The following is an 11545-nucleotide window of genomic DNA, read 5'->3' on the forward strand; positions in this document are numbered from 1 at the left end:
GCAGCGTCAAATACCTCTTGGGGAGGAGTAAGCGGAGGCGTCATACTCTCATGACCTGATTGAGCGGCTGAGTTGAGGTTAGTGATGTTGATATAAGAGCATTCGATAGCAACATACCATTGATCAACGCGGACTCTTGAATGTTAACGGGCTGGTGAGCAAGGCTGATAAGGGTAGCAGCAGCGTCATCTTCCTTAGTGTTCACCGAATCCTTGGGCACCTCAGGCATCTCGAAGGCGTTATGGTTTGGCAGATGCGAAAAGAAGTTCTGCCACTCTTGGAGGTTGTCGGAGTAAACTGACTCGCTGGTGATGCCCTTGGCAAACATCTCAGCCTTCATCTGCTGGTACTTCTCTAGCATGGCCTGCGTGACCTTGGGAACAAAGGTGTCACCAGACTTTCCAAATACACATTGCTGTAGCCGAGATCTCAGATGTGGACAGATTCGGTTGAATTTGGATGTGAACGCATTTGGTTGACGCTCGCCGCGAGCCTCAAGTTCATTCCCATTCTTGTCTTTCAACACGCTTCCGACGAATGTCTCGTTGAATGCATCCAATACCGCTTTGGCTTTTGGCAGTAGGATTCCATGCGTCCGAGACTTTGCAATGGATAAGTGGAAGTATAGCTCGAACCACAGCTCCTCCTCTTCGTGCCACATTACAACCTCCTTAGCCTTCAGCCCAGCTCGGCCATAGATCTGATTTCTCCACGCGTTGATGTCACGGATGTGTTTAGCGTCTTTCCAGTCAATCATTGAATGAGAAATCTTGCGAAAGTGCAACTCCTTGACCTCGTTGGTCTTGGAGTCGTCGCAGAGCATGCGCAACAAAGCATCGTCTCGCTGTCCGAGTGTGGCTTTCTTGCGAACGCCGCGTGGGATGAGATGAGATTTCGTTGTTGAGCTTTCAGATGGGTTCTCACGCTTGCTCTTCGTTGTGGCTTTGGGGGCGACTTTTAGCGATAGCTTTAGGCTCGGCTTGATCTTCTTTGCTGGAGGGTGAGAGGCTGGGCCGTCTGCTGGTTGTTTTCGCTTAACGGTAGAATTTGAAGTGACGATTGATGAGGACTGCGAGCTAATTTTGATCTTCTTGTCCGGATTGAGAGAGCGCGAATCGCTTGCGGTGTCGATTTCGAGCTGCTTGCGCTTGGGTGGCATGATGGCCGCCAGCAGTGGTGTGGTGCGCGAGTAAGCCGATTGACGTCTACGGGAGGCAGACACACGTCCAAATTTATGATTTAAATGGAAACTTATCGGGAAATTCCGCGTGCAATATCTTAAGTGGCCGGGGAGGGAGATTGAGGCGGAACGAGGAAGAGAGCTTCGCGCTTGTGAAAGGAGAGGAAAACAAGCGTGCGGACGTCGCACGAAGAAACGCGCTTGCTAAAGCTAACCTTAGGTGAAGAGGTCTCACGGTGCGGGAGGCAGGTGGTTGGTGAAAGAGAAAGGTGTGGTTGCGAGGTGCAAGGTGCGCGTGGAGCTGCGCTTCACTATATCCTTTGCCAAAACACCTTTCACTATCCCATTAAACCTACACGAGCCAATTCCGTGATAGTAGCAAAAGATGGCAAATTAAGCCTCAAGCTCACCTGACGTCATCTTCGTAGATACTAGATTGAGATTGAGGAATTTGGCGCTTTCACTCTAACTACTAGCGTAGTTGCGCACAACACACAAACCTTGTCACCTGCATACATTCTACCAAGATAATAAGAGCTGCATTGAATTGATAAGAACTTAAAATTCAGTCGGGTAATGTGTGCGGCCCGTTGGGGAATAGCAAATCACAATACTAGAAGAGATAGTACAAACCACGGCACTTGTGTTGCAATAACATCCTCATGCTGTCATAGGAGTACGGTCACTATAGATAAGCAAGAATTCTTCAAGAAGGCGTGCCCTATAGTCATCTCGCGAGTAGTCATTCAAGAGTCAGACCACCGCGTCAACATGGAGGACTCACAGGTACCAACTATAAGAGCTGGATTTTTGCTGCATATTTCGTCGCTCTTCGCACACATAACAGTCTCTTGCTAAACACTATCTATTATCAGCATATATATATTCTACATTCAACTTCTAGAGCAGAATCCTATCCGAGATGGCACAAGACCTCGCAACACCCCTTAACTTTGAAAGTTATGCTGTCGAGGATATATTCGCGGATATATATAACAAGGAACCAACTCACTCATATACAAACTTTGTAGTCGATAATAGAGGCCTCTGGCTCTGCCCTAAATGCCACTGGCAAAGTCATTCTCCGCAGGAGTGGGCCTTCTGGGAACGTGGCTACAGGAGAATTGACAAGAATTATAACCACGATATTCACAAGAGTTATGGTTCAGACCATGCCAAGATGCTGTACTTCGCGAACCCAGCCGCCGTCGTTCAGTGCCAAAATCAGTGGGACCACGGCTTCTCAGGAAGTCCCTGTACATTCAATCGGGAAGAAGCCGAGGGCACTCGCTATGAAGAAAAGGAGGAGTTTTACGACAATGCTCGAGGGCAAACCATCGGTATATGCACCCAATGCTCTGTTCTCACACTATCTCTCGAGAAAAACCACGAGCGGCGTACATACATCGAAAGTCAAAATATGCTGCAAATGGGGAAAATTGGAGTCGGTGCTTATGTGGAGCGCCCCAATGACCCATATTGCGGCTTGCGTATGTACTTGCGTCTAATTGTCTACGACGGCACACCGGAAAGTCTGAAATGTCCAACCGATCACTGGGGTGAAGGGAATGGGGAGGAAAGTAAAGACAAACCGTGTGTTGGAAGATATGGTGGACCAGTTGTATTCTGGGCTAGCGGCAGAAAAGAAGTACTTGAGAGGTTGAGGATGATGGTGGAGACTGGCGAATTCCGTGAAGAGATAAAGACAAGTAAGTTGATTGAAAACGATGACAAGGACTTTGATAATGGTAAACTGAAGCTTGTGCGTGTGGATAAGATACTAATGTGGTACCCATGGAATTTTACGCCTGGAGAGCCGTGGCGGGAGGGGGCAAACAACTTCTCTGATGATGAAATAATAGATTATGGTGACGATGACTCTTCATCCTCATCTTGGAGTAGCCGTGTTCATATCTATGAATATACTAGCTCGTAAATTATTTTTCAACATGTATGTTAATGGTATGTAGAATGGTCAATGACCCTTTCAAAATGGAGTTTTTCTTCCTTGTGACGAGTTTTTCCGTGGCATTTTATATCGTTGAGAGCGTACATAGCCTTTGAGCGGAGGTTGCGTCATCGTTGGATCATAAGGGCGGGGGTTAATACTAGAAGTGTTGTAGATGTGGTCGAACTTATGTCTGGTTGACTGAAAACCTGTTGAGCTTATCTGTAACGAGATGAAATTGTATGTGATCTCGACACAAGTCGAAACGGGAGTGAAGCGGACGATAGATGCACATTGTGTGGTTTGTTTCTATCATATCTAAGCCGTGGCTAGAGGGCTTATTCAGGTGAAAGCGTTAATATGGTAGCCCACCAAAGGGGACAATGGTTTTTGTAATTTAATCTTCCGGCAACCTTCATTCCTCGGGCTCTTCAGGATTTGATGAAGGTCTACATCGAGAACAACTCGTCCAATATTTCATGGAGGGCGAGAAAGTAAGTGCAGCGAAGAGTCCGCTTGGATAAAAGCTAAAGTGACACTCTTTCTTAATACACTAGAACCAAGTCTGTCTAGCCATACTCTAGATGTGTCTTGATGAAGCGCTCTAGCATATGGCAATCGCGAGGAGTCTATTCGTAATTCTGAACCGGATAATTACAAATCGCTTTTTCTAACTAGGAGCAAGAGCAGCTGGAAAAGATTATAAAACTCCTCTGTCCACCGGTACCATTTCGCCCAGTAATCCCGGAAGCGCGAAGCTATTCACTCCACAAGCTTCTACCCACTATCATTTCCTTACGTGTTCCCCCATCTCTCGTCTTTGACGCCGCTCTCACCATAGTCACCCGCACTCACCGCCCTATTCCTATCCATCAACTCCCTGCTCCAATAGCACGCCTCTCTCCATAGTTTGTCCATTTCCCTATCATCCACATTCCATCCCATCCCTCCCTCCCCCAACGTCTTCACCGTCATCTCTCTAAAGAACCACCAACTCGGCAGAAAATTCAACTTTGCCAGCGCTGAAAGCTTAAGGTTTGAGAACATGGCGCTGTAGTTGCATGCTTGCTGCAGCATAGCTTCGTGTTTGAAGGCAAGTTGCCACATAGCGTGGGCGATGTTGTCGATGTGAGCGCTGTTGATCGGGCCATGGGATGGGTCGGCAGGGAGAAGGTTAGAATTGTTGCGGATGGTGTGAAGAAGCAGATCAGTCGCCATGGTACTAGCGCCGACTTGGCCTTGGTTGGAGTGGACATTTTGCTGGGGTGTCGGTATAAGTGTAAGCAGTTGGCTTTGGGCTTGGGCTGGAGGAGAAGTTGCGGCTGTTTGGTGTTTTGTCTATGAGGTATTCAGCGCAGCTATTCGTTTTGGAGTGTCTACTCCTTCTGAAATGATCAGACTGATACTCACTGCATCCATCGTCTCATCATCCATCTTCTGTTTCTTTTGAGGTGGCACTTTCTGGGTCGCCGGAACGTCGCCCTTGGCCGCAGGTGTTTTCGTGTTCTTCGTCCGCGATGAGCCCTTTCATCGCATTAATGATCCTGTTGCCTGCAATGCCCTCAATTTCCAACTCACCTCAGTCTTAGCGTTGCGCTTATTGCCCGCCATTGGTAATCCTTGAGAGCTAGTAGATGTCTTTCGCTGTTGGGAGTTTTGTGAGGTTGTAGACAGTTTCCGCTGCTGTTGACCGTTCGTAGAGCCTCGCGAACTTGAATTAGACGCTGTTGCAGTCGGTGGACACTTTGTCTGTCAGAATGTACTCAATTGTAGCTTTCAAATCCATGTCACGCACCTTACGCGCCGTTGGAGTCTTGGGATTGGTCAGCATGCCCTCTGAAGTTACAAAGTTGAAGTCGATTACGTCCTGATTTCAAGATCGACAGGTGAGAGACAACGTAATGGCGCCAAGCGATAGAATTATAGTAATGTTGTTTGGTGAGGTGGTTCGAGCGTGGTGGCCTTGTGGACCAGATTTCGCACGTGGAAAACTTGAAGTGAAAGCGAGTTGGATCACAAGCTAAGCAGCAAATGCGATAACAAACCAGGTTAAGTGTAGAGTAACTGGGGAGAGCGTTTGCTGATGTAGCGCCAGTACCTAAGGTGAGTGAGTAAATACTGTAGCCGGTGGAGGAAGTTGTGGGCAGGTAGAGACATGGAGAGTGGTACGTTAGTGGACAATGCTATATGAATCACTGCTATGATGAAAGTACGAAATGAATCACTGACATGGCAAACGACCAAGGCAGAGAAACCTCAAAGTAAACAGATGTGTAGCTCTTAGAAAGAAAGAGAACCTCGTTAGAGCCTAGAACGAGCATACTGGGCCCGATAAATATTGAGGGAATTGATACATAACCTTTTGCATCCGGGATCATTGGTCGCGCATCGACCTGTCCGGTTGCTATCAATGAGGCCTGTGCCAAAGACCGAACACCGTGCTATGCAAGTTGCTGACTGTTCCTACCCTTGAACGCCATCCATCAATCATTGTATATGCAAGTAGCATACGACGAGGTTAGATAATAACCTTAAGCCGCAGTGCTAACCCGTCCACGTCCCCTCGTCTTAGTTTTTGCCTTCCTTTTACGCGGGGCTTCTTCCTGCTCTTCAGCGGAGTCACCTACATCTTCTTCACCAAGATTCATCTCCTCATCTTCGTCTTCATCCTTAGCCTTCTTCTTAGAGCGACCACTTTGTTTCTGCTTCTTCCTTGCTGCTGTAGCCTGGAACGCCTCTTCGGGCGGTTCCTCCATGGGTGTTGATCGCTTCGAGCCTCGTGACGTGGACGTATACTTCGCTTCCAGATTATCAAAGAAGTTGCCTGCTCTTGACTTCTGTCGTTGCTGTATTAGAGCTGCAAGATCTGCCATGTCGCCTGCACCTTTCTTCTTGCTCTTTGCTTTGGGCTTGCCGGTCGTCTGTTCTACTTCTCCCTTTTTGCCTTGGCGCCTGTCGTAGTCCTCGCGCCGTTTCTGTTCGGCATCCTTTGCGCTTTGACGAGTCTCATCCGTCTCTCTTGCGTACGTGGGATATACCTCAATCGTTCCCTTTGCGATCTCTTCATCTATGATTTGTCGGAACCGGTCGTCGTCCAACAGGATGTCAGAGAGCATGACTAGCTCGTAGATTGCACGGAGGTTGCCCTTTGACTTGTTGTATGCCTTGATGATGTCTCGTCGCTCCTCATCACTGTCCTTGTACTCATTTGACACTTTGTTGATCGCTTCTTTGTTGACGACATTCTCGAACTGTTCGCGGTAGAATTTCAGCCAGTCGAAATCGTCATCGCCTTCGAGAGTCTCGGCAGTGCTTCCCGTGAGGTCGTAGCGCTTGCGTCGGCGATCATCTGAGAGGACGGCGTATGCGAATGCGAGTTCTTGGAATGTTTTGTTCGCTGCTTCCTTCTCGTCTTCGGCAACCTTGTCTGAAACGCAGTCAGCAATAATCTGCAGTGACGATAAGGGAACATACCTGGATGATGCTTCAGTGCGAGTTTGCGGTACGCTTTCTTGACATCGTCGGCTGTGGCTTCTGTCTCGAGTCCGAGCACCTCGTACGGATCGATAGAAGGTGGGCCATCCTCTGCCTCGATATTCTCCTCGTCGTTTTCGTCATTGATAAACGCATCGTTGCGCGACTTCTCCGCTTTTTGCTCCGCTTTACGAGAACTGCGCACCATGATTTTGCCTCTCTTTCGTGATGCAAGTGTGCGTGTACTAAAGCTAGTGGCGCTAAGCTCGACGACGCGTCGCGTCACAACGTGAAGTCGGACTTTAGCCGGGGCTAGCACGGCCCACCTGTCTCTCATTTGAAGACACTCGTTAATCCGCTAAAGATCATTTTCGTACTTCCCTCTCACTATCACTATCACTATCAAGATGCCCGAAGAATGGGAAGGCCCAGTTCGGATGTGGGATGGTCCGGTACCGCCAGCACCAGCGCCAGATCCCAATGATCACATGCAGTACATGCGTCTCGCCCTGGACCAGGCACACGAATCACCACCAAAGCCATCCAACTTCCGCGTGGGGGCACTGCTAGTCAACGAAGACACTGGAACTATTCTAGCTCGAGGCTATACGCTGGAGTGTGAAGGCAATACACACGCTGAGCAATGTTGTCTTCTCAAGTTTGCTCAAGCACATGACCTACCAGAGGAGAGAGTTGGAGAGGCACTGCCACCCAACACGGTCATCTACACTACTATGGAGCCGTGCAATCTACGGCTTAGCGGCAACTTGCCATGCGCGGACCGTATCATCCGTACCAAAGGCAAAGACGGGGAACAGAGAATCAAGAAAGTCTATCTGGGCGTGAAGGAGCCGGAGAAGTTTGTGGGTGAGAATCAGGGGAGGACAAAGCTGGAAGAGAACGGCATTGAATGTGTCCATATTCCTGGACTGGAAGAACGCATATTGAGTGTTGCAACTGCTGGTCATAAAAGTTGAACGCTTCAATTCGCCAAATGTTACAGTAGTAGGGTCCGTGGCTTTACCTATAAGGCTTTAAAGCCTCCGGTAAGCAGTCGAGAAAAGTGTAATGTACAATAAGCCGACTTGTTGTAGAAGCCCGCTTGCGCAATAAGTGATGAAGATGCCCGGGTCCTTTCTAGATCGCTCCTTCGCCATCCCATTAATGCACCCTGAACCACCTCTTCTGTCGCCATTATGGGTGCCGTAGCCTTCAACATTGATCCGAGCTACACTGGCATTTTGTGGTTGTTCCACTAAAGCCTGCGGCCGGCGCGTACGCAAAACAATATGAAGCAAAGTCTACATCATGTCATCCCTCCTCTCGTTCTAACTCTCCCTCTCCTCAACCTTCAGTTCCTCTAGCTCCAACTCTTCTATCTGTGTCCACTTTTCTCTCTCCTGTCTATTCCCTTTACTTCGACTCTTCATTTTTAGCCTAACCTCGTACTTCAGGCGCTTCCACTTCGTCTTGCAGGTCTCTGAAGGCCTCACACCGCTGCCTGGCCGTATATAAGCTTTTTTCGGTGGTGTTGGTTGTGTAGGCTGCGTAGTAGCCTTCTGAGCAGCTTCGATAGTCTGTTGATTCGTTGCATTAAATTCGATCGCCATGGGACTGACTGCCAGAAGAGATATGAAGAGTGATCCAAAGCGGCTATGTCGCTTGGTCCCAAGTCTAGAGTCATTCGAGCCTGGCGATGTGAGCCTGGTCACTGTTGTGGTCCTAGCCTTGTGTGTAGCGCTAGGTTTGGATGCCAAATCGCTCCAAGTCTGAGTTTTAAACGTAACCTTGGGTTTCGAGGTGGAAATCTTGCGCTTTGAGATTATTCTCGGTTTGGATTTGTTGTGCTCTTCGGATTTACCAAAAGTGCGAGAGCTACCGCCCGCCGTCTCGGAACTATGGCGTGAGATTGTTCGCAACATCTTGTGGCGGAGGAACCGACACGGGCAGGTTCTACAGATATGCGAAAACCCCACGATGCTCGCTTCTGAGCCAGCAGACCACTGGTCTTGAAGCTGAATTGCTTAAACGTACGGCTGTACCAATGGCTTACAGCCACAACTCTATATTTGCGTGCTGCTGAACCGCCGCATCCCAGCATGTGGCCTCAGCCCATCTTGTACATAATCTCACCTAGCCAATATGATGTTGGTTATTCGACCGCTTCAGGCGTTCAACCAACGGTAATGAGATGCTACGCCAGGAGTTACGCCCGTGGGGTGACCCCTGGAAGTCGCCGTACATAACTGAGGATAAGCAAGCAAAGCTTGCCTAAGCCGTGCTCGACAACTAATGCACACACCTCGAACGGGCCAATCTCAGACTATATCCTAAGCCTCGAGATGCAGTTCCTCGCTGAACAGTCCCATGCGGCAGCAGCCAAGCATTGTTGGCTGGCTGTCCTAACCCCTCCGAGTCGCATAGCCCCATGATCTCGGAACTAGATCCTTTCTTCAGCTATACACAGACTTCATGTTTAGACATGGACTGGATGTATGTTAAATTGGTGGGATTGTAAGAAAAGGGAGAAGCTCGTACAGACTGTTTGCCGCTAAGATCGCGCGCATGGTATTGAAATCGGTAGAGGAGCTACATAGGTGGGGGCACTTCCCGAGGCCACATGGGCAGCCATACAAAGCTAAGGACGCTCTCGGTTCGACAACATATCGAGAAAACCAGTCGAAATCCATAGTAGCGAGATCATGATGTCTAATATTTCGAGCTCAAGCGTTTGATCGGGACACCTCTCCTGATCGGTAAATACCCCGCAGTCCCACTAGATTGGGACCCTGACCAAATTCCTCCAGATCAATGTACACAATGGCGTCATGACTTTGGACATCGAGACAGTCCGAACGCGTGCTATGTATGATGCCATGCGGCACGTAGAAATGCGGTAATTGGATAAAGAATGCCCAATTACTTATAACAACATCGCATCGACGACTGTATCATCAATATGCGTCCATTTTCTCTCCAGACCTGCACCAAGTCTGTAAGATCACTCACAAAGCCAGCATTCAAGCATATACCCAGAATCAGTACCGCAAAGATGTCTATCGGTTAGTATACCAGTTCCTCGTTGCGGAAGTTTTAAGACTTACAGTACCTAATAGGAATCCCTTCTACCTCGACCCTGAACATCGAGACCAAGGATGTCCAAACAGCCCCGGGTATCACGCTCTCACAAGAACAGCAGACCGTCGTAGGGTCCATCCTAGACCTCTTCGCAGGTCGCCCCTCCCTCCCTAAACTCGCCCTCTGGCGCGACGACGCTACTTTCGCCGACCCACTCACCATCGCAACTGGCCGAGACCGCTACGCTGCGCAATGGTACGGTCTTCAGTCAGCCTTCAGCGAGATTGAACGCCTGCATCATCAGGTGAAGGATGCGGGTAATCCGATCTTGCTGGACTTGAAAACACGATATGTGATCAAGGGGATCAATAAGGAACAGACGATTCAGAGTGTGGTTGCTATTCATCTTGATGACCAGGGCAAGATTAGCAAGGTGGAGGACAAGTGGGACGGAAAGTTGCCGGATGGTGCGATTAGCAATGTGAGTTCTATCTTCCCACTCCTGAGCCCGCTCTGGTGGTTGCATTATTGGGTCGCGTGGGCGTTTTCGCTGTGGAGTTTCACGTGGGAGACGAGCATTTGGAAAGTGCGTGTCACTTCGCATGTGGAATCCCTGATACTAGGACTTTGGGATGTATGCTGACCGAGTTTGCAGGCTTTCCGACACCTCAATGCCGTTACGGTACCGAAGATAATCAGCGTACCAAAAAACGCAGAGGAAGATGCGAAGAGGGGCAACTAGCTTATATCTGATTGAATTGAATATCAGGCATCTAGCTCTTGTAACGTACATGTACTCGTAAATCGTAACATCATAGCAGAACCCGACCAAAGTCAAAATTTGAAAGATACGGCACGACTTACTGTCAAAGCCTGTTGAACATTCTTCCGAGTACTAGGTGTAACAGCACCACGACTACACTCATCCCGGCACCTAGAGTCTTCAGACTTGGTGTGCCTACACTGACAATCAATATCGTTCCACACTGCCCTTGCCCTGACCGGGGAAGACCGGGGCCATCCATTGTTATCGTTGCGCAGAAACCGCCTTGCGCTTGGTTGGGTTGGTTATACACAGTCGTATGCGGTGGTTCCGCATACACAACTGCAGTCTGCTGCTGAGGATAGACAGTAACGGTGGTGACCTGCGCAACGTTTACGGCTCCAGCACATGCATTGCCATTCGGGCAGCAGCCGATGAGCCCATTCGAATTGCCGGGTACCGCACAAGCATAGTTTGCCGGACAACACCTTCAAGAGGTTAGCACTGTCCATGTATGAAGCTTTTCATAGTTTGAATTTACCAGCTAGGTTGATGAACGTTACTACAGCTCACGGACGCCGACGATGGACACCAGTTGCTATCCTGCGCTACAATCTGTTCACCGTTCGGATTTACGATGTAGACCGCGCCAGAGAAAGGCGCATTGTTTGTAAGCTGTTGTGGTACAGCTTCCGGCCTTGGTATCGGCTCTGCGATACAGAAGGTTAAAAGTGGCAGGACCAGATTCCAAGGCGCAAAGAGTTGCATCATGCTAGACGCCGTGAGGCTGCCGGAGGAAGAGGCCGGGAAGCAAAGAAGCACAGAGAAGCAACTGAAAGCTGAAGGTCAGACTTCAAATGAGCTGGTTAGTACGACCGTAAGAGATGAAGAGGCTCTGCCTCGGAGAGTGAGAAAGAAGTGGCAGCGGTCATCTGGCACGATAACGGGGTGCCAACCTGCCTTATGACCTTGGTCGGAGCTCCTTGGAAGGTCGAGGGAAAGCTGGGATAGCTTCCAGGCTTGCTGCAGGTCAGGCTAGCTCAGCATGGCCAGCTCCATGGTGTGCTGGTGGGGTAGCCGCATCATCGGTGTATTGAAACGA

The 11545-nt window shown here is 49.2% G+C and overlaps 7 protein-coding genes across 7 annotated transcripts; 3 read left to right on the forward strand and 4 right to left on the reverse strand.

Moving 5' to 3' along the window:
• Positions 1-130: 130 nt before the first annotated feature.
• Positions 131-916, reverse strand: K460DRAFT_252696 (uncharacterized protein; the record flags this gene model as incomplete). Its single annotated transcript, XM_040927394.1, has 1 exon — positions 131-916. A coding segment is annotated over one exon (786 nt), but the record flags the coding sequence as incomplete, so codon positions are not given.
• A 1186-nt stretch (positions 917-2102) lies between these two features.
• On the forward strand, positions 2103-3116 carry K460DRAFT_405488 (uncharacterized protein; the record flags this gene model as incomplete). Its single annotated transcript, XM_040936854.1, has 1 exon — positions 2103-3116. The coding sequence occupies one exon, from the start codon at positions 2103-2105 to the stop codon at positions 3114-3116; it is 1014 nt and encodes a 337-aa protein (XP_040787782.1).
• A 2176-nt stretch (positions 3117-5292) lies between these two features.
• K460DRAFT_337177 (DnaJ-domain-containing protein) lies at positions 5293-6853 on the reverse strand. Its single transcript, XM_040931005.1, has 2 exons — positions 6603-6853; positions 5293-6555 (listed from the first exon to the last, which is right to left on the reverse strand). Exons 1-2 carry the CDS (start codon positions 6808-6810, stop codon positions 5660-5662), a joined length of 1104 nt encoding a protein of 367 aa, XP_040787783.1. The 5' UTR covers positions 6811-6853; the 3' UTR covers positions 5293-5659.
• An 85-nt stretch (positions 6854-6938) lies between these two features.
• Positions 6939-7906, forward strand: K460DRAFT_366103 (cytidine deaminase-like protein). The gene has a single exon (XM_040933300.1). It carries the CDS (start codon positions 7010-7012, stop codon positions 7577-7579), a length of 570 nt encoding a protein of 189 aa, XP_040787784.1. The 5' UTR covers positions 6939-7009; the 3' UTR covers positions 7580-7906.
• Positions 7756-8812, reverse strand: K460DRAFT_105150 (uncharacterized protein). Its single transcript, XM_040926519.1, has one exon. It carries the CDS (start codon positions 8522-8524, stop codon positions 7931-7933), a length of 594 nt encoding a protein of 197 aa, XP_040787785.1. The 5' UTR covers positions 8525-8812; the 3' UTR covers positions 7756-7930.
• Positions 8813-9654: 842 nt separating this feature from the next.
• On the forward strand, positions 9655-10422 carry K460DRAFT_355066 (uncharacterized protein; the record flags this gene model as incomplete). Its single annotated transcript, XM_040931848.1, has 3 exons — positions 9655-9664; positions 9719-10161; positions 10336-10422. 3 exons carry the CDS (start codon positions 9655-9657, stop codon positions 10420-10422), a joined length of 540 nt encoding a protein of 179 aa, XP_040787786.1.
• Positions 10416-11470, reverse strand: K460DRAFT_105185 (uncharacterized protein). The gene is made up of 3 exons (XM_040926520.1): positions 11404-11470; positions 10985-11275; positions 10416-10931 (listed from the first exon to the last, which is right to left on the reverse strand). The coding sequence occupies exons 2-3, from the start codon at positions 11212-11214 to the stop codon at positions 10547-10549; spliced, it is 615 nt and encodes a 204-aa protein (XP_040787787.1). The 5' UTR covers positions 11215-11275; positions 11404-11470; the 3' UTR covers positions 10416-10546.
• Positions 11471-11545: the final 75 nt, after the last annotated feature.

This window comes from Cucurbitaria berberidis (assembly GCF_010015615.1).
Source record: "Cucurbitaria berberidis CBS 394.84 unplaced genomic scaffold K460scaffold_3, whole genome shotgun sequence".
NCBI classification, from domain to species: Eukaryota; Fungi; Ascomycota; class Dothideomycetes; order Pleosporales; family Cucurbitariaceae; genus Cucurbitaria; species Cucurbitaria berberidis.